General features: G+C 43.5%; 1 protein-coding gene across 2 annotated transcripts in view; it reads left to right on the top strand.

The window, feature by feature from the left end:
- Positions 1 to 22458, top strand: part of RSU1 (Ras suppressor protein 1) — a 211504-nt gene extending 189046 nt beyond the window's left edge. Inside the window, exon 9 of one of the 2 annotated variants that reach the window (XM_012188073.5) lies at positions 19934 to 22458. In XM_012188073.5, coding sequence (XP_012043463.1) covers positions 19934 to 20036 — 103 coding nt within the window. In that variant the 3' untranslated portion in view covers positions 20037 to 22458. 2 annotated transcript variants of the gene reach the window in all.
- The last annotated feature ends 302 nt before the right edge of the window (positions 22459 to 22760 follow it).

The following is a 22760-nucleotide window of genomic DNA, read 5'->3' as shown; positions in this document are numbered from 1 at the left end:
CATGAGGGGGAAGCAGCGAGGCTGAGGGGTGAAGGGATAGACATGTACACACAGCTATATTTAAAGTGAATAACAATTTTAAATTGGTTAAGGGACCTACTGTGTAGCATAGGGAATTCTGCTCAAAGTCAGTGGCAGCCTGACTGGGAGAGGAGTTTGGGGAAGGATGGATTTCTTGTATGTGTATGGCTAAGTCCCTTCACTGTTCACCTGAACCTGTCACAACATTGTTAATTGGCTATACCCTAATACAAAAAAAAAAAAAAAAAAAGAGCACGGCTGAACTTCCCTGGTAGACCAGTGGTTAGGACTGTGTGCTTCCACTACAAGGGAACAGGTTTGATGCCTGATTGGGGAATTAGGATCCTGCATGCATGCCGTGTGGCGTGGCAAATAAATGAGTGAATGGAACGCAGCTCAGTGAGGAAGTCAGCTTGCCTGGGATGCAGCAAAACTCTTGCACGCACATGGTCTGGAGCTGTTGCTGCTGCTTGAGCCCCTTTTAGTGAAGATCTACTTGGTGCTGAGTTTCTTTGGCCCTTACAGTTTTGTTTTTTTTTTTTATTTTAGTTTTTATTTTTTAAATTTTAAAATCTTTAATTCTTACATGCATTCCCAAACATGAACCCCCTCCCACCTCCTCCCATAACATCTTTCTGGGTCATCCCCATGCACCAGCCCTAAGCATGCTGCATCCTGCGTCAGACATAGACTGGCGATTCAATTCACGTGATAGTATACATGTTAGAATGTCATTCTCCCAAATCATCCCACCCTCTTCCTCTCCCTCTGAGTCCAAAAGTCTGTTATACACATCTGTGTCTCTTTCCCTGTCTTGCATACAGGGTCGTCATTGCCTTCTTCCTAAATTCCATATATATGTGTTAGTATACTGTATTGGTGTTTTTCTTTCTGGCTTACTTCACTCTGTATAATTGGCTCCAGTTTCATCCATCTCAGCAGAACTGATTCAAATGAATTCTTTTAATGGCTGAGTAATACTCCATTGTGTATATGTACCACAGCTTTCTTATCCATTCATCTGCTGATGGACATCTAGGTTGTTTCCATGTCCTGGCTATTATAAACAGTGCTGCGATGAACATTGGGCCTTCTGAATGGGAGAAAATAATAGCAAATGAAGCAACTGACAAACAACTAATCTCAAAATATACAAGCAACTTATGCAGCTCAACTCCAGAAAATAAACGACCCAATCAAAAAATGGGCCAAAGAACTAAATAGACATTTCTCCAAAGAAGACATACGGATGGCTAACAAACACATGAAAAGATGCTCAACATCACTCATTATTAGAGAAATGCAAATCAAAACCACAATGAGGTACCACTTCACACCAGTCAGAATGGCTGCGATCCAAAAATCTGCAAGCAATAAATGCTGGAGGGTGTGGAGAAAGGAACCCTCCTACACTGTTGGTGGGAATGCAAACTAGTACAGCCACTATGGAGAACAGTGTGGAGATTCCTTAAAAATTGCAAATAGAACTACCTTATGACCCAGCAATCCCTCTGCTGGGCATACACACCGAGGAAACCAGAATTGAAAGAGACACATGCACCCTTACAGTTGTTTTTATGTTTTATTCCATTGGAGAAGAAGGGGACTGACTATACTTTTCTCTCACCAAGTTCACGGGCTTTAGGAGTTCTGTTTGTCGGCCTGATGACCTTTCCAGGCTCATACTCATAACTACTACAAACAAACATATTGGAACACCCCTAGGTGAATGGGATAACTCTTAAAAATATGTATATATACACTTTTATGTATATTTATAAAACATATATACATATTTCCATCCTTACTTTTCTTAAGACATTAAAAGTAACCATGTGTCGAGAAAGGGTCCATCAGCTTTCACAGTGTGTTTCATCTAAGGACAAAGGTGGCTTGATTGCACCATTTTCAAATGGTCTCTATCTGTGTTTTGCAGCATGATAGCTGCTAACAACATGTGACTCTTGAGCCCTTGAACTACAGCTTGTCTGGTTGGGATATGCTATCAGGGTTTTCAGATACTCACCGGATTTCAAAGACACTTAGAACCAAAAAAGAATATATGATATACTTACTAAATCATTTATCCTTAGATTAGGAATAAAATAGATCATTTACCATGTTGATACAGATTACCCATTGAAATGATCATGTTTGGGATCTATTGGGTTAAATTAAATATATTCCTAAACTTGATTTCATCTATTTCTTTTTCCTTTTTTAACGTGGCTCCTAGAAAATTTAAAGTTAACCTTTGTGAATCTCCTGTTTTGGACTGAGCTATGCTCTACATACGTGAAAGTAGAGAATATGTCTCCACAAATTGGAAGGACTAATATGTGTTTAAAAATAAGACTTTAAAAATAGCTTTCTGAAATATTTATGAGAGGAAAAATGAACTCACTGTAGGTATTCAGTAGGCTGACTAAGAGGGGCTTGTTTTTACCATTCCAGGCAATATATATTGGGCAGAAATCTTCTTGATCAACAGCTATTCAAGGTGGAGTATTTTTCCATGCAAAGATAGGTCAGTTTGAGTCATTTGTAACAGAATGATGTTTTCTAATATTTGAAATAACTGTTGAGTACGTGTTCCCTTTGTGATCCCAAGTGTCATCATGTGGCCACATCATGACCACACTGCACCCCACAATAAAGCAGATACCTAAATAAAGTGAGTCCCATGATGTTTAGTTTCCCAGTGCATATAAAAGTCATGTTGACATCATAAAGTGTGATAGCATTATGGTTTAAAAAAAATGTATACACACACACCGCCCTTTATTTAAATCTGGGGGAATTTCCCTAGCAGTCCAGGCTTCCCTGGTGGCTCAGACAGTAAAGAATCCACCTGTAATGCAGGAGACCTGGGTTCAATCCCTGAGTCAAGAAGATCCCCTGGATAAGGGAATGGCAACCCACTCCAGTATTCTTGCCTGGAGAATCCCATGGACAGAGGAGCCTGGTGGGTCTACAGTCCATAACTAATACTTTCACTTTTCCCAGGCAGTCCAGTGGTTAGGTCTCTGCACTTCCAATGTGGGGGGCGCAAGTTCAATACCTGGTTGGGGAACTAAGATCTCACATGCCACATAGCATGGCCAAAAAAACTAAAAATTAAAAAGTAAATACCGCTATTAGGAAAATGGCACTAATAGACTTGCTCTACATGGGGTTGCTGCAAATCTTCAATTTATAAAAAACGCAATTTCTCTGAAGCCCAGTACAGCAGGGTCTGCCTGTACCGGAAACTGACAAAGAGCAGCACCAGACCAGATTTTGCAGAAACCCTGGGCCTCTGGCACCTCCACCTCATGCTTCTACTTCCGCCTCACTTCCTCCGTCTGTGCTTAGCACTAACACCTTCCAGGAGTGTTTGGTGGGTGCGATTCCTAGATGAAACACTTGAGATTCTTGGATGAAAAGGTCTGTTGTGACAGGCTCTTCTCTCTCCACCCACAGCCACAGTTTTGCTCCGAGACTTCAGGGCCCAACGGGGCCATCAGGCAACTAAAGCTGGAGCCCCAGGAGAGAGTCCTCGCCTCCCCCCAAATTCCCAGGACCCCCACCCAGGCTCATGGCTGATGCACGGAATTCTCCAGTAGACCATTTTTAACATCCAGCAGAAGCTGCAGACATCTTAATATTTAACCTTTTTGTACTTGATAACCATAAATTTCTCTGAAACTCTTAAAAATCTGATTAAAAAAAAAAAACTAGGAGGAACTGGATGACATGTATTAAATCTGCTGAGTATATCAAAGCTACAATTCCTTTTTTTAATCCTCCATTCCTTTTTGAAGTATGTTTTTGCTGTAGAGCTTAAAGCTCAAGGAAGATGGAGATCCAAAAGCTCTTCTATTCTTGAGTTCTCATGGATGTTTTTCTCCATTATTCTCTTCCCCAGTTGTTGGGCTAATTCCCAAGCACCATTTTGGGGGTTTTGTTGATTTTCTGTATCTTAAAAAAATTTTATTGGAATGTAGTTGATTTATAGTGATGTATTAGTTTCAGGTGTACAGCAAAATGAATCAGCTATTCATATATCCACTCTAGTTTTTGATTTGTTTTCATCGGAGTATGGTTGCTTTACAATGTTGTGGTAGTTCCTACTGTATAGCAAAGTGAATCAGCTGTCTGTTTACATATAGCCCCTCTTTTTTGGATTTCCTTCCCATTTAGATCCCCACAGAGAACGGAGTAGCCTTCCCTGTGGTATACAATAGGTTCTCACTAGTTATCTATTTTATACATAGTATATAATATATACATAGTGTATATATATATCAGTTCCAGTCTACCAGTTTATCCTACCCACCATTTCCCCTTGGTATCCGTAGGTTTGTTCTCTACATCTGTCTCTACTTCTGCTTTGCAAATAAGATCGCCTGTACCATTTTTCTAGATTCCACATATATGCGTGAATACAGAATTGATGCTTTTGAACTGTGGTGTTGGAGAAGACTCTTGAGAGTCCCTTGGACTGCAAGGAGATCCAACCAGTCCATCCTAAAGGAGATCAGTCCTGGGTGTTCATTGGAAGGACTGATGCTGAAGCTGAAACTCCAATACTTTGACCACCTCACGCGAAGAGTTGACTCATTGGAAAAAACCCTGATTCTGGGAGGGATTGGGGGCAGGAGGAGAAGGGGACAACAGAGGATGAGATGGCTGGATGGCATCACTGACTCGATGGACATGAATTTGAGTGAACTCCGGGAGTTGGTGATGGACAGGGAGGCCTGGCGTGCCGCGATTCATGGGGTCACAAAGAGTCGGACATGACTGAGCGACTGAACTGAACATGTAATTTGTTTTGTTTTTTTGCCACAAAAGCCTGGCTTCTCCTCTACTGCCAACCTCTCGCCACTAGTTAAAACACTACAATCAGTAATGGAGGGAAAGCACCATCAACTTGACATGCCGTGTTCCAGGGATGGCAGGGTTTGGCACTTCAGAGAGAGCCCAGCTTAGATGAGGGAAGAAGCAAAAGAGACAATGACTAGAGTTGACTTGTAGCTGCTGCTTCCTGAAGTCCACTTGGCAAGAGCCTCATGGTTGCATCCATCTGTAGATAGATGCATGCTTTCTGGTTTTGACTTCTAAGGTTATTTATTTATTTATTTATTTTTTACTCTCTTTGCTGTGTAACTGGAACATAACCTCACAGACTTTCTAGTGGACATAGAGGAGAGGCAGATAATACAGTGCTGCTTAGAATCTCAGGCGTCGTGCTGTAATCTCACCTGAACATAAGACGAACCTTGGAGATAGGAGGTTTCACTGAATGTGGTTTTTCCTAAGGGTAAATGATTTTTAATGTAAGCAGAGTCCTACACACATTTCATACATACAGCGTGCGGGTTCCATTCAGATGCCCAACTGTGACCACGTGGAAGCCATTGCCCTTAGGGTGTGATGTAAGTAGGTTCTGGATGCGTTGAGTGAATCCTCAGTCTGTGTGCAAGGCGAGGGGCGGGAGGGTGGCAGTGCGTATACCAGATAGCTCCCACCCCTGTTTAAGTCCAAATGCCCCATTTCCTATCTAGGAAAGCACAGATTACCTTAGTCAATGGATTAATTCCAAAGCCTTCGCCTCCTGAGTCAGTATTATCTGCCACGCACTCTGAAACCTGTATAGACTAGCACTTAGAGACGGCTCGCTCTCCGTTGACCTGGCCTTGAGGCACCTGCCAGTGTCACGTCATCCGATCATCTGGGCTGAGAGGGGAGGAGGGCCCTGGAAGCAGGGAGTCCACATTAATAGCCACCGAGAGGAAGAGGAGAGTAACAATACCTGTAGATACGCTTTACCATTGGTCTGTGTCTGAGAAACAAAGACAAAGCAGAAGCTTCTCTATTTGGACACTGGTGTTCCAGTTGCAGCGTCATTTATATCTAGACGCACAGGACAGCTGTGCAGCCCTCCATGATGTCTTTCGTTTAGGCTTAAATGAGTTAATACAGAAAATGCCACAGAAGCTTCCTGTGGAAATGCTGGTGTGTAGCGTATGCTGCCTGCGTTGGCTATTACAATCACTAGCTTAATAACTTAAAAGGTCGTGAACACCAAGCCTTTCCTGAAGGAACCACGTGTGGCTCGAAAAACTCCTATCTTTCCATGATAATAAAAATTTATTCTGATGTTTAATTTATCCGAAGGAAAGGAAGAAATCCCCAGCGTTTTTATAATGTTCATTTTGACTTAATCCTCTGTGTTAAGCTATTCCTGTGCTCAGCTAGTTCTTGCTAATACCAAATGATGGTTGCTGCTGCTGCTAAGTCGCTTCAGTCGTGTCTGACTTGGTGCGACCCCATAGATGGCAGCCCACCAGGCTCCCCCATCCCTGGGATTCTCCAGGCAAGAACACTGGAGTGGGTTGCCATTTCCTTCTCCAATGCATGAAAGTGAAAAGTGAAAGTGAAGTTGCTCAGTCGTGTCTGACTCTTAGCGACCCCATGGACTGCAGCCTACCATGCTCCTCTGTACGTTGGATTTTCCAGGCAAGAGTACTGGAGTGGGTTGCCATTGACTTCTGCAAAATGATGGTTAATATTCAATAAAACCTACTGTGCTGTAAAGGAATTGAATGAAAACCCCTGGTCACACAATATTTTGAGAGGGACCCTCCAGGACTTCCCTTGTGTCCAGTGGTAAGACTTTGCCTTCCAATGCAGGGGCTGCAGGTTCAACCCCTGGTTGGGTAGCTAAGATCCCATATGCCTCATGGCCAAAAAAACAGGATATAAACAACAGAAGCAGTGTTACAACAATTCAATAAAAGCTTTAAAAAATGGTCCACAGCAAAAAAAAACTTTTAAACATTGTTTTAAAATGAGAATCTCCACAAGAGAAGAATGGACGGCTCCCAAGCAGCTTCACAAAATGGCACCACGATGCATTTTCTGCACCTCCACTCACCTCTCCAAGCCTCAGAAACCCTACAGCGACTGGGGAAAACAACAGAAGGAGCTTACGTAGGGGCCCAGAATTTTGTTAACAGAGGAACACTGCCCCTGAAGACTAAAAGACTTGCCTTGGCGTACACAGCACGTGTTTTCTCAGTGAACACCTCTGTATGGGAGGCATGTCCATCCTCACTTGATGAGGGTGGAATTAAGGAATGAATCAGGAAGTGTTCCTCGGCTAAGATACTCTTTCCGGGCAGTACTACAGATCCTACCTGCAGGGCAGCAAAGGTGACACAGACAGAAACGACAAATTTCTGGACACAGTAGGGGAAGGAGAGGGTGGGATGATTTGAGAGAAGAACATTGGAACATGCGCATTGCCATATATAAAACAGATAGCCAGTGGGAGTCTGCCGTGTGATGCAGGGAACTCAAAACTGGTGCTCTGTGACAACCTTAGAGGAGTGGGATGGGGAGGGAGGGGGCGTGCATATATCTGTGGCATTTCATGTTGCTGTATGGCAGAAACCATCACAGAATTATAAAGTAATTATCCTGCAATTAAGAATATTTTTTAAAAATGTATTCTTTCAGTCCACCAGTTGATGTTTATTTGGTGACTAGTGTGTGGCCAACCCAGGAGAAACAAAAGGATTAAGACTGCTCCTGCCTCAGAGGCACTAACGATCCAGCTGGTAAGAGACTCAGGTAGTTGGATATTGCAGTACGTCCTAGTAAGTGCAGTGATATGTGCTTTCAGTCAATCAGCAAACAATCATTGTGTGCCCGGGGTGCACCGGTCAGAGGGGATACTAATGAAGACAGACAAGATTCCTGTCCTCTTGGAGTTAATCTTCCATTAAAGGAGGAGGCAAACAAATCAATTAATAATAATCAAAATAATTATATTGTGACTGTGGTATGAAGGAAACGAATGTGTTTAAAGAGAGAGAATGCGGGCAAAAAAGTCTCTTAGGAACTCACATTTGAAGTAAATCAGAGTGATGTGTCATTCAGGGCTCAGTGTTCTTAGAATGCAGAAGAAATGTAGATTACTAATAATCCAACAGTACAGTAAATAGGTTTTTTAAGGCATGGCATGAGCATGGGCTCAGTGTCTCTGGACTCAATTTCCCTCCATCTTTCAGTTCTGCTCTGCCTGCTGGTTTCTTTCCCAGGCAAGCTCTCTTCTCAGATGCCACCACGGCCAGCAGCAGATCTAGGCTCCTAATTGGACTCAGAAGAAAGGGCTCTTCCTCCCAATAGCTTGAGGTAAGATCTTGGGTCTTTTGTGGTTGGCACAGGTTAGCCACAGGCTCATGTACAAACCAGTGTCTGCACCCAGAGGAAAAGGAGAAGGTTGAGACTGAACGGTTTTGAAACCAAAGTTATTGAAGGTCTATGTCCTTTCCCTAACCTGTACGACAGGGACGGTACGAGTGCCGATCTTACAGAGACCTGGAGAAAAGCATTCTGAACTAAGGGAATAGAAGTATGGACCTCGGAAATGGGCAGAGGCCTCATTTGTTTGCCCATGTGCTGGAGAATAGGAACATGGAGGGTCATGGCAGAAGGCAGGGAGGCCCCAGCTCTACCATGAAGCCTTGGAAGGGCTGCAGCAGTATCGTGTTTATTTCCTCTTCGTGCACTCACAGACATTATCAAGGTGCCCACAGAACTCCCAGCTGGGTCCCGTAGACGCCCACTGCCTGCGTCTACCCCACTGCTGGAGTTGCTGAAGGACACCAGCGCTCTTCTGATGGACAGGGTCTCTCTCCAGCTTTGTTCATGCCTTTGGCTGGCCCCTAATCAAATCTTTCTGGCCTGAGCTGTGCTGGTGTTTCTTGGGGAGACTTTCTGAGTTCCTGCTTTGGTTCATTTGTGTTGACGTGATCATTTTACACACAGAGGGCAACCTTTCTGCCTTTAAGTTTTGGGGTCAAACCTCATTCTTATGCCGACTCTCATATCTCTCCAGCCAACTCTGTATTGACTGGACATGAAATTTAAGATGGGTTGTATAATGTGGACAGAAGCAATAATTTGTGATTATATAGAATTATCATCTAGCTGTCCATGTTAAGGGATCTATTAGATAATTACTGTTTAGCTTTTGAGAGCCAGATTCTAGTTAGTGACCTTTTTTTTAAATTTGTGTTGGACTGTAGTTGATTTATAGTGCTGTCTTAGTTTCAGCTGTATAGCAAGTTAAATCAGTTACACATATGCATGTCAAGATTGTGAAATTTAATAGTAATGTTTTCTTAGGAATAATTTTTGGTGGTATTACATGCATGTAATAGAAATAATTTCTTGGGACTTCCCTGGCAGTTCGTTGATTAATGGACTTGTATTGCAGGGTCAGAGGTTCGATCACTGGTCAGGGAACTAAGGTCCTACATGCTATGCCATGTGGTTTGGTCAAAACATAGAAAACAACAACAAAATAAAGAAATGCTTGTCACTTCCTTCCTTGTATCTATAAATAGGTTTGTGTATACCAACACATAGACACCTATGCAGCCTCAACATAGTGATATCTTGAAATAATTCTTTTCATAAGAAATATTCTCCAGTACTCCAGGTCTGGAGTCTGTTAAGGAAGTAGCTTGCTTAGAAAACTTACAAGAATGCTCTTCTCCTGTTTTCCTTTGTTTTTTCAGTTTATTCTGGAAATTGCAACATTTAGCACTTTGCAGTTTAATTTAAAAGGATTACCTATTCTCTTAAATGCTTAAGCAGGGAAGCAAGTTGCAGTTATTGATTTTTCTCTGCATGTATTCTGTGAAAGCTGTATTTGCTCCTTCCCCAGGGAGCCTTACCCCCCAAACTGCATGCTTGCTGGTGACAGCTCAGACCTCTGATACATAACCAAAGACCTTGCCTAATATCCTTGCAACTGCTTGGGGAATTTTTATTAAGTAAAAGCATCATTAGAGTAGACAGGATGATGAAGTTTAATGAGCATCTTTTGTGCATGAGATTGTTAGTTTTGTTCTGCCAGAATCCTCATTTCTCTCCTCCAATGGGGCAGATAGTCTAGAATATATGGGGTATTTTTAAAATCCGCCTTACATTTTGTATTTTTGTGTGTAGTTTAATATCTGTCCTAAGCCAGCTACAGATTCTTCTTGGCTATTTATACAGGTGCTGTTTGCATACATGTATGTTGATAATTTCTTTTTACACTGTATGTTGAGGGCAGAGAGCAGTGAGGGTTATAATGGAGAATGTAAAAGACACCTCCTGATGCTAGTGAATTTCATGGAACCATCTCTTGGAGGTTTGATATCAAAAAATCATTTGCCTTTTGAATTAATGAGACTTCTCATGGGAATATGGTAACTGTTCCCTTTTTTTCTTTAAGACTCAGCAATTTAAGTGCTAAGGTTCTGTCACCAACCCCTCAGAAGCTGCTAGATAGGATAAATAAAGATATGGCAAATGCTTATTAATAATCTGGGCTTCACACTTTGTCCACAGATTTATTTGCAGAGATTTTAAATTTAGCATCCTACCATAACATTACAGATTAGACACAAAATGATTTCTCTCCATTATTGTCACTGGCCATATACTGAGATTTTTCAAATTGGTTCTTTTCTTGGTCTGTATAAGGACTTTCCATGGAAACACCCAAAACAACAGGAGGGAGGCATATGACAGGAGCAAATGACTTAAGCACAGCATATTGTACCTCTCATATACCTGGCATTCTGAAACATAATATTTACATAGCACACAATGTGCTTCCAGCAGTGCCTTGCATATGTAGAATACAAAAGAAGTGAAGTCTGCTGTCCCCACCCTTGAGAAAACGGAAGGCTGATGAAGAGGACAAAACAGAGAAATCCAGAAAGATGGTGGTGGTGCTGGTTGGTGGTTTAGTTGCTAAGTCTTGTCCAACTCTTGCAACCCCACTGACTGCAGTCCACCAGGCTCCTTTGTCCATGAGATTTCCCAGGCAAGAATGCTGGAGTGCGTTGCCGTTCCCTTCTTCAGGGACTCTTTCTGACCCAGGGATCAAACCCATGTCTCTTGCATTGCAGACAGAGTCTTTACACTGAGCCGCCAGCAAAGCCCATGTACTTAATGCCTAGAGAATTTGAACTTTGGGGTCATTACCTGGGGGTGACCTGAACCTTTTTCTAATACTAAGTTTCTTCATTTGGAAAATGAAAATAATGAAAGCCCCTTCTTTCTTGGATAGTTGTGGTAGTGAATGCTGACTGCATGGTGACCATATTTACCATGTGTCCTGATCAAGGCACTCTACTAGTACCTGGAAGTAACAGCCAAGAGCAGAAATTACTTTGTCTATTCTGAAGGACTTAATGATGAAATCTCAATAAACACCACAGTATTTTGTGAAGGCAGAAGATGAACAGGGGGCAGAGCAGAGAAAGCTGTGAAAAGCCTGAATATGTGGATGAGATCTGAGTTGTAGAAAGGATGGGGGCGGGCATTCCAGGCAGTAGTAACACAAATCAGCCAAAACCTGAGACCAGAAGGAATCCTGGCTGACAAAGGCCTTAGATGGGTTTAGCACTCATAAGTTTTTTCAAGTCACCTGCAAGGTGTAGGCAGTATGCAGATATTCCCAGTTTTCAATAAAGATAAACAGAGATTCCAGAATGGTATCAGATTCTAAGGTTACTGAGCTAATAGGTGGCAAAGCTAACACTCAGCCTACCTTTCCCACACTCTATGTTGCCCTCCTCCAGACCAGCGTTTCCATATTTGGTCTGTTAGTGAACAGAGAGAGATGAAATTTGGCTGCGTAGGCATTGCATGGCCTGGTCAGTGGATACTCTGTTACATACCAGGCTGGGTACTTGATCCTGTGGGTAGTGGATGCTGCTTTCCCTGCATAAACCAAGGAGGGAGAATTCTGTCAGTTGTGTGTAGGACACATTGAAGGAAGGAAGGAATTGTTACCAAGGAGATCAGGAAGGGGGCATTCTCTGGTGGTCCAGTGATTGGGACTTGGTGTTTTCACTGCGTTCCTGGGTTCCATCTCAGGTTGGGGATCTGAGATCCCATAAGTTGCACAGCAACTCCAAAACAATGGAGACTGAGAAGGAACCTGTTAACACTAATCTAATGGCCATATTTTAGGGTAGAAGAAAAAGAGAATGAATAAAATCATACTATGATATAAATAAGAATAAGTACCATAAAGCATCTTATTAATCCATTGAGTCATGAACCTTTTGAGAAGCTGATGAAAGCTGTGTTCACTTTTCAGCTGAAAAAAGGCACATATAGCTTTGCTTGGAGCTTCAGATCCTCCCTTGCCACAGACTGAGAATTTCTGTGGTAGAGGAGGATGTAATCAAACTTGATTAATAGGGTGACTGAAAAAAGAGGCAGGTGCCAGAGTGACTTCATCATTTTGATCCTGGAGGTCTGGAGACATTAGAGGGACGTTGAGGAATTGGGGTAGGGAACTGTTGTGTGCATTTGGTTGGATTTAATGGTTCAGTGTACAAGTGGGAGTTTTGGTGTAGCAGGGCTTGAAGATGGCAGTGACTCTGAGCACTCATACTCACTGAAGCTACAAAATCAGATGATTGATTTAGGGAAGAGAATACAATGAGCTAAAAGCAAAACCATGAGGACTATAGAATTGTCCAGGGGAAAAATAAGAACAAGGATAGTGCATTGGAGCCAGGAGAGGAGACTTTTCAAGAAGGAAAAATGCAGCCCCAGTGGTGTTCATTGCTGCAATCATGAAGGGGTGTGAGGGTCTGCAACGAGACCCTTGGATTGAACAGAAACAGTAAAACTCAAATGTGTTTGGTTTTTTTTTTTTTTTGCAAAATGAATATGCCCATGTTAATTAAATATGCCCACCAATAATAGAGCATGTATATCATACTACTACTCAATATAATGTTTGCTGAGAAATAAATGCATTCTCATTCTCATGGGCTGGAATTGTTTGCTGTGCCATCTTAGATGTCACCAGGCAGGGGTGTTGAGTTGTGTGGAGTGTCAGGAGCCAGTGTGCAGACAACTTTAACACGATGCCTCTCAAGTGACCAGGCTGGTGACCTCTCCTGTTCAAGCATTATTTCCTGATGAATCCTCCAGAGCTGATCTGCAGCTGGGATTCTCCAGACAGCTGCTCTGGTCAGGGTCCGTTCCCACAGGGACCAGAAGAGAGCCCTCATGAGCTAAGTGATGCTGGCTCGTTCATCACCCACAGCACAGGTCATCCATAGGCTTCTCGCCTTTGAGGACTCTCTTCACCGTCAGAAGTCTGTTCATCAGACTCCTGAGCATAATTCATCCTTTCCTGTCACTTTAACTGGTTCTCTGTTGACTTTTCTCCTTCCATGAACAGCTCCCAGCCATCCTCTGTAGACCTCAGCTTTGAGAGGAGAGAAGATTTTCCAAGACTCTGTGCCACAGGTTCACTCTGTATTCTGAATTGACCACCTCGCCCACTGGTGACTGATGCTGCAGCCCCATCCGTGACAGGGAGCCAGTCTTCCTTGTCAGTGCTCTCACACTAGCATGACCAGATTTCAGTGCCCCCAGAAACCTTCCCAAGGTAGAGTCTGCCACCCAAGCTCATGATGGCAAAGCTGAACTCCTGGCTGTGCTCAGAGGCAGTGTCTGGGAAGCAGGAGGAATTGGCTGGCTTAGCCTGGGTCTTGGGCCTTCATGAGAGGTTAAAGGTGACAGTGGTTGCTCTGGAAGAGCTGTTCTGTGCCTGCATACAAGACCCTGTCTGTGTCTGATTTAATTTCCGCCCTCCTACACACAAGCCCTTCAAGGTAGCAGTTTTTATCATTTTGCAGATGAAGACATCAGACTGTGGCAAGTTAGTCACCTGCTCAATGTCACACGTCCTTTGGAGCAAACAGGGTTCAGGAATGCAGATGCTCGAAGCCCCAGGACTGTTCTCCAGAATCCCCAGTGCAGTGAGCCAGGGCTCTTGTAGGACAGATGATGGGTACCACCTGAGCAGATCACTGAGGGGATGTGCTCATCAAGAAGCATCTTGTGCCAGAATCCAAGGGTTAGTGGAAATCTTCGAAGATCAAGGAGGTGGAAGTTACATAATGAGAGGAGAGTATGGAAAGGTCAAGAGGGGAGGAAGCCATCCTGAACGCTGCAGGTTGCATAGATCAGTCCTGTTTTTCACTTCCTGTATTTAATGATGCTGGCGAGGGAGAATGCTTCTCATTCCCAGAGGAGCGAACAGTTCATCCATTAGCATGCCTTTCACATCCAAGCCAACCAACCCCAAGCCCCACGCCCGAATCCTGACCACCTCTTTCCTCTAACTCTGATGCACCAAGCCAATATTCCCTCTGATCCAGGCACTGGGCAACTGGAGATTACTTCTTTCACTCTAGGCTCTGAGATTTTAATCAAATTACACACCTACCCTGTTTCACCCATTCCTTCCTGTGAAACCACCCATAAAGACTCTGGGCTTTGCTCTCCCCGGGCTCCTTTGCCTCCCAGTCAACCTAGTGCTTCCCCATGTGGCCCTGCACATAACTGTGTGTGATACAACTCCTTTCAGAGGCATAGAGCTATCCATCTTTTCACTGTCACCTCTGTAAATTAATTCTGGATGCATTTCAAACATGGACCACGACTATCAGCTTCAGCGCATAGAGGGAGCCAGGCCCATCCTGTCTCACTGTAGCAGAGAGGGGATAGTTGGCCTGCCCACCTCCTCCTCTTCTAGTGGACAGCACCCATCTTTCCTTGGAGACTCTCCTTCTGTGGCCTTTCTGCAACTTAGCTTTTAACTTTTCTTTCTTGTCAGTGAGTTGCTACCCCAGAAGAAAATTTCTCCTGCTAAAACTAAGTGAAATCCCTCACAGACAGCCCCAGAGAGATTCAGTTACTGTATGGGTTCCCTGTTGCTTCTGATAACAAATTAAGATGATCTTAGTGGCCAGAAAGGGCTTCCCTGGTGACTCAGTGGTAAAGAATCCACCTGCCAAGACAGGAGATGTGGGTTCGATCCCTGGGTTGGGAAGATCCCCTGGAGGAGGAAATGGTAACCTAGTCCAGTGTTTTTGCCAGGGAAATTTCATGGACAGAGGAGCCTGGCAGGCTACAGTACATGGGGTTGCAAAAGAGTCAGACATGACTTAGCCACCAAACATCAACACCAACCTAGTAGCCAAAAACAGAACAGATATATTCTCTCACAGTTCTGGGCGTCAGAAGTCTGAAATTTAGGTGTCAGCAGGCTTTCATCTTTTGGAGGCTCTAGGCAAGAATGTGTTTCCTTGCCTTCCTAGGGTCTAGAGCCTGCCTAGCTCCATCATCAAGGCCAGCATCTGAGCATCCCTGACTCTGGTCCTCCTGCACCCCCATCTTCCCTCTTAGGACCCCTGGGATTATGTTGGGCCCACCCAGATAACCCAAGATCATCTCTCCATCTATGAACCTGTTTGCAAAGCAAAAATAGAGACAAAGATATAGAGAACAAACATGAATACCAAAGGAGGAAGAAAAGACGGGATGAGCTGGGAGATTGGGACCAACACATACACACTATTGATACTACATATAAAATAGATGGCTAACGAGAACCGACTGTAGAGCTCAGGGAACTCTAGTCAGTGCTCTGTGGCGACCTAAATGGGAAGGAAATCCAAAAAAAGGAGGGAATATATGTATACATGTAACTGACTGGCTTTGGTATACAGCAGAAACTAATGCAACATTCTAAAGCAACTCCAAGAAAAATTTTTTTCAAGTCCTTTACTTAATCCAGAGAAGGCAACAGCACCCCACTCCAGTACTCTTGCCTGGAAAATCCCATGGACGGAGGAGCCTGGTGGGCTGCAGTCCATGGGGTCGCTAGGAGTCGGACACGACTGAGCGTCTTCACTTTTACTTTTCACTTTCATGCACTGGAGAAGGAAATGGCAACCCACTCCAGTGTGCTTGCCTGGAGAATCCCAGGAATGGGGGAGCCTGGTGGGCTGCCATCTCTGGGGTCGCACAGAGTCGGACACGACTGAAGTGACTTAGCAGCAGCAGCAGTAACTTAATCAGCTCTGCACAGTCCCTTTAGCAATATAAGGTTACAGACCCCAAGGTCTCTGGAATCAGGATGTGGACATGTTGAGGGGCCGTTATTCTGTCCCCTACACTTACTGAATGGAGGCCCCAGGGCTAATATTAATAGCTGAGGGAATCCAAGACTTGGGACCCTGAGAAGCTCGTCCTTCCTGCCCAGCCAGAGCCACATCTCCAGGTGGGAATGATTGCTCTGATGGATCCAGTCTACAGATGAGAGTGAAACGTGGCTGTCATCTGGCACACAGCTGGAGCAGTGAGAGGATCCCGCAGGGCAAGGCAGAGTCATCCGCTGGTGACTCATGGAGGAAGTGGGACAGTGCCTTTAGCCTGAGTCGCTTTCTTCAAAGAGGATCCAAACCTTTCTTCCATATATGCTTGGAGATTTGGTGTCAGTAGAAAATACCATGTTATTTTTCAGAGGAAGAAACCCTAGAGAAGTAATCATATAATTATCTTTATTTAATCACTCTAACCCCATGTCATGCCCTGGTGCCCAGCTTACCTCAGCATTACGGCCACCATATGAGAAAACAACATCATTTTTTCTTTAACAGATGAAGAAACGAAGGCACGGTAGGGATGAGGCTTGCTAATCACGTGCCTAGAACTGACAGCTCATAAGAGGCTAACTGAAAGTTTTCAGTCTCCCTTCTGACCCTTTGTAGTGAGTGGCTTGCTGTGTAGCCCCAGGAAGGCCAGGCACACAGTGGGGTCTGAGTCTAAAAAGGCAGGCGATGAAAGGTTGGAACATTCTAGTTCTTCCTGAATAGAGAGCCTTGCTGAGCCCCAAGCAGCTTTGGCACACCTGCTGAAATGACTTTGCTTCATGACCGTTGTCAGGGCCTGGCAACACCGCCACTCCTTCCAGGAAGCCTTCTGTGTCTGCGTGTTCAGGATGTGGTGCATAGTGGCCCTCATTGAGTCTTTCATCTCTTCTCTCTGCTCTGAACTCTTTATTTCTGTTGATACCACTTTCCCAGCCCCTGAGTCTTTACCAGGTTTCCAAGTTCACAAACGAGGGAGCTGTGTATCTACAGATTTTTGTGATCCTTAAAGTTGGATGTTATCTGCGAGCAAGAATGAGTATAGAGATAAGAGTTTGGAAAGGAAAGGAGAGACCCTGAAGCTGTGAGAAAGCAATTACAATGGAAGATGCTGAGACCATAGATGCCTTTGTGAGTGCTCAGAACAGTCAGACCTTGGCTTCGTGCCAGGTGGGAGGAACTTGGAGACCAGAGCCCCACCCCACCCCCCAGATCCCCTTGTACACATCCGGCTGTAGCACTAAGCTGCTGATCTCTAGGAAAGCAGCATCCTGGGAGGAGGAGGAGAGGGGCAGACGCTACGGGAAGGTCAGCTTGTCTGATATAGGAGAAGAATGTAATACACAGCTCTCCTTTGGCTCAGCTTGCTCTCCCTATTCTGGTGCATCCGGGAGAGATGCTGGCAGGGTTGGGGAAGGGGTGCACAGATTGGAACCCCCTAGAAAATGCAAGACCATCTTTCCACCTCAAGGTCCTTAACCTCATTTCCTCTGTAGAGTCCCTTTGGTCAACAGCAAGTTCTGGGGAGTTAGGACAGGAACATCATTGGGACTCAGAGAAGGCAATGGCAACCCACTCGAGTGCTCTTGCCTGGAGAATCCCATGGATGGAGGAGCCTGGTAGGCTGCAGTCCATGGGGTCGCTAAGAGTCAGACATGACTGAGCAACTTCACTTTCACTTTTCACTTTCATGCATTGGAGAAGGAAACGGCAACCCACTGCTGCAGTCCATGGGGCTGCACAGAGCTGGACACGACTGAAGTGACTTAGCAGCCGCCGCAGCAGTGTCACTGGGAGTGGGGCTGGTAACAGTGGTAAAGCCAGATTGGCTGGACCTTCCTTTCTGCCTAAACCAGTGTTTCTCTGCCTGGCTCCAGGACTGCCAGGTGTCTACAACATAGACGTCTTTTAAAGTGTAGGGGTAATGCATGTATGTGGAATCTAAAAAAAATAGTACAAATGAACCTATGTGCAAAGCAGAAATAGAGACACAGACGTAGTGAGCAAACATATGGACACCACATGGGGCAGGGAGGGTGGGATGAGTTGGGAGATTAGGATTGACATACATTACCATGCGTAAAATAGATAGCTAGTGGGAACCTGCTGTATAACACAGGGAACTCTACTCAGTGCTCTGTGGTGGCCTAGATCAGAAAGAAATCCAAGAGAGGGGACATACGTATATGGAGCTGATTCACTTGGCTGCACAGCAAAAACTAACGCAGTATGTAAAGCAGTGATACTCCAGTTTTCTTAAAAAGTGTAGGGAGGGAGCATATATAGGTTTAAAAATCCATTTTCCTGGATGGCAGTTTCTGCTGTGGACGCTGGGTAGGACTGGGCCTGCCTCTCCATTCAGTTAGACTCCATTCAGAAGTCTTCTATCAGCAGTCTCCAACCTTTTTGGCACCAGGGATCGGTTTCATGGAAGGCAGTTTTTGCACGGACGGTGGGGTGAGGGGAATGGTGGTTGGTAGATCATTCAAGCATGTTACGTTTATGGTACACATAATTATTACCATATCCGCTCCATCTCAGATCATCAGATATGAGATCTGAGAGGTTGGGGACCCCTGCTCTAAGGAAGCTTCTACAGGAGTTAAATGCTAACTTACAGACTCTGATGTGATGTGTTAAGGACATGTATTTCCTCCTTGATGCTCTCCTTTACCTGGAGAATGTTCCAGCACCTGGCTGGACTTAACATTCTTCAGCTTGTAGGTCTGTCTGCTGCCACACTCCACATTCGAAACTTCTTGCGAACAGAGACCCAAGGTCAGGACCACTGTTGGTAGATCCTGCTTCCGAGGAGATGCTCGGAAGCCTCTGGAGAAGCAGACTACAGTATGACCTGTCAAAACCCAGAGTCCAACTTTGCCTAAGTGCCCCATCAACTGGACAACTCCAGGCGCCAGGTCTGTCCCTCAGCTCATCAAGCGCAGCATCAGTGTCATCGGGAGCATGAGTGTACTCCAAGTTCAGGAGAGGGTGTCAATTACCCACGTGGATCTTAGAAGACGGGGCACCTTGTACAGGAAGGTCAGTGTTTGTGTCCACCCTGTTCAGTGTGGGGTCAGGTACTGCCTCTCTTAGGGAAGCACTGAGACACCCACTGGCCTCTCTCGGGGACACAATTATAGCACCAGGGGAGTTAAGGTTGAGCTGTTTTCACTTTTGGGTGGCTTTTAATTTAGTTTAACCAGAATGACTCATAAATTACCGATTAATTACTGTCTGCTATCAGGTTCAGTCCCCTCAGCCACAGAGCCAGCTCTGCTCCGCGATGGATGCCATGGCTGTGATTGCAGGGTACTTCGTCAACATTTAATCAGCGGTGCTTATTAATGTGGCATTGATGGGTGGTCGCCACCCCGGTGCCATCCATCACGGGTGAGCAGCCAGCGCAGGCTCGGACACCATCGCTCTCTGTCGCATCACCCAGCCCCGGGGCTCTTGGGCCGGCTCACTGCTCACTTTGCACTAAGGGGACACTCTGTCTTTTCAGTACAACCAAGTTTTGGTCACTGTCGACTCCAACACTCACGAACTGTGGAGCTTCAGTCTGGAGCAGCCAAGCTGAGCCTCACGTTTTTCCTAGTTAGCACAGAGTGTATGATTCCAAGAGACTGGTCCAGAATTGGACTTCACGGCATGGTGGAGTGAGTGAGAGAGAGAAAGAGAGTGTGTGTGTGTGTGTGTGTGTGTGTGTGTGTGTATAGGCACATGTGTAAATCCAGCATATGACCCAGAGGAAACAAAAATGCCCTTCTGTTCGTAGCCTCCCTCAATGTGCCTGGAGAGGAGTCTGTTGATGAAAACTCTGCCAGCAGAAGTGTATCTTGTGTTCACAAGGTGGATCTCACATTTTCCCTTCTCTCTCTTTTCAGCCTCTACGGCAGACACATGCAGGCAAACCCAGAACCGCCGAAGAAAAATAATGACAAATCGAAAAAGATCAGCCGGAAACCCCTGGCAGCCAAGAATAAATAAGGGGTTGGCCTGAGCTGGACTTCCGGGCACTTCTCTCGTCCTTACTTCTGTTCTCTCTTTTCTGTCTCACAGATGAATACTCTGTGTGTGTATGTGTTTGTTTTGTTTTTCTCTTTCTAATGCTTACCACCTTACCTTAAATTCTTTCGATAGGTGGTGGATTTTTTATAAGTTCTTTGAACCATTTCCATTTGTTTTCTTAAAATTGCCAAAGGCAGGAAACAAAAGCCTTAATTCAGCTGCAAGTTCCATAGAAGGCACAGCTTTCAACTTCTTGAATAGATGTTCACAGAGTTGCTTATTATGAAAAGAATAATTAAAATCATGTAATCATTTAAATGCCACACTTAACACTGTTCACCCTTCTGTTAATTCACACAGCTCATTATTTTTGCTTTGTTCAAAGTTTTCCTTCACCACTGAGATATTATGTCAATTTACAAATGATTTTAATAAAATCTTAAATTTGGGTCACATGTTGTTTCTTCAATTAAAAAAAAAATTGAATCTTGGGGTATACCTTTTCTTGTTGACTTTTACCCCACAATGATCTCGTCCAATTTATTGCTCATCGATGATAAATTCTGAAACTTTCTGTGAAAGAAATGAGTTGGTTTCTTCTCACATTGGTATGTCAGTTTTTTTTTCTTCTCTCTTTGAAGACTGTTTCTAAATTAGGAAGAAGCAGAAAAACAAATCTCTAGAAGATTTTGCCAAAGGATTTTGGAAAGCAGCATTTCTTAGCTGAAGGAATGGTGACTTCTGCCAGTGGCTGGTCGACGAGAGCTGTGAAACGGAGAGAGAAAAATAGTTGTCTGTTTCTTGTTAGTGCAGAAAATCTGCTCATATAAGAGCATCCTTCTAAATGACTTTGATGATGCCAAAGAAGTCGTGTAAATGTGCACACTCAATGCCACTCCCAGAGTAGAAACTGCAGCGGCAAAAGCATTCAACAAATCATTGTTTAACATCTGTGATAGGCAGCTTTGTTTTTACCTACAGTTGATATGTATGTCAATGGAAACAAATCCAAGGAGAACGTTTGTGCTAAAAAGACTGCCAACCCTGAAATGTCTCAAAAGGTGTGTGAAGATGTAACACACTCTCAGGTGGATGGTCTGTCTCTACCCAGGCATCCTCTTCTCTCCATCTTACAGCTGAAACCCTGAGACCAGGACCCCTGGAACCCAGAAAAACCCAACCAAAAATCCTGAGATGGACTTTGCATTTGAGTCAGAGAGGTCACTACTGAAGGTCTGTATACTTCTTGCTTCAGGATAACTTCCTGAAAAAACATTTGCCATGGGAAGAGGAATCCCTAGCTGCCAGCACCTGTTTGGAAAGTTGGTTGGTATAATTTTTCTAGGTACCATCTTTGCCTCAGTCTGAATTTTCTAATTGATTTTTTTTGTTAGCTCTTGAAATTATAGGAAGAAGAACAATACCTCTACTATGGTTGATTGGAAAGACTTTATCCAAAATTAAAAAGCCTTAGTAAAAACTATCACAGTATAGTCTTGAATAATTTTTTTAAAAGATGAACACTCTAGATAGAAATATGAGCAATACACATAAATTCACAAAGAGAAAATAATCTTTAAGAAACATGGGGAAAAAATGTCTAGACTCAAGAGTAATCCAAAAAATACAAATCAAAGCAAAAATAAGACATGCGTAACAATGAGAAATGTGCATATATTTTTTAAGGTAATATTAAGTGCTAGAGGAGTAGTACGAGATAAACATTCTTTATACATTGCTCTTGGGAATATAAATTTCTCTCCAGAAAGTGGTAGAAATCTGAAAATAAGTAGCAGAACTTGAAAATTGTGTCCTCTGACCCAGTACTTTCATTTCTAGGAATTTATCGTGAGGAAATGGTCAGAGAGGCACACACAGAGCTCTGTTTGAAAAATGCTTCTATAGGTTTATAGACACAGTGGAAATGTGAAAGCTAAATGCCCGCACGTGGAAGGAGAGTTAATTGTGTATCCACATGATGAACTTTTATGACGATATTAAAAATCATTGAACAATATCTAGGGGCAAAGGGAGATAATCATATTATCCAGTTTAGTAAGAAACAAAAACAAAAAAAGACTTAAAAAACTATGGAAGTGGGGTCCCAATTGTGGAAAAAGAAGGAAATGTGTTTATAATATGTATGTGCAGAAAAATAAAATGGAAATGGACTGGAATTTTATGGCTGATAAATTATTTCCTTGGTAGATTAAAATGTTTTAAATTGTCTTTTTTATATTTATTCTGTACTTTAAATTCTCTGTAATAATCCTGTGTATCTTCATAATCAGAAAATATTATATATCGAGTATCTTTTCAAAATAGAATTGGTATATTATGCAACCCAGAAAATGTGATCATATATTTAAGTACAGAGTGTACTATAAAATCTCAAGTTGGCTTTCTATTTTCTTCTTTTTATTTATTATCAAAGTGCATTTCCACATCTTCTCCTGCAGTTTTTTTGGTTACTTAATAAGTGGATTAACGAAATACAGTTCAAAAGGTTGCACTTCATTTTCCCAGTTTTATTGTGATACATTTGTCAAACACTGTGTGACTTTAAGGTTTACATTATAAATGAATTGACTTATGTATATGGTGAAATGATGAGTACAGTAATTTTAGTTAATGTCTATCATCTCGTATTAATACGCCCCCAAAAGAAAAAGTTTATTTCTTTGTACTGAGAACTCTGCTCTC

Source organism: Ovis aries, chromosome 13 (genome assembly GCF_016772045.2).
Source record: "Ovis aries strain OAR_USU_Benz2616 breed Rambouillet chromosome 13, ARS-UI_Ramb_v3.0, whole genome shotgun sequence".
Classification (NCBI taxonomy): Eukaryota; Metazoa; Chordata; class Mammalia; order Artiodactyla; family Bovidae; genus Ovis; species Ovis aries.
This window is presented reverse-complemented; position numbering and strand designations above follow the sequence as displayed.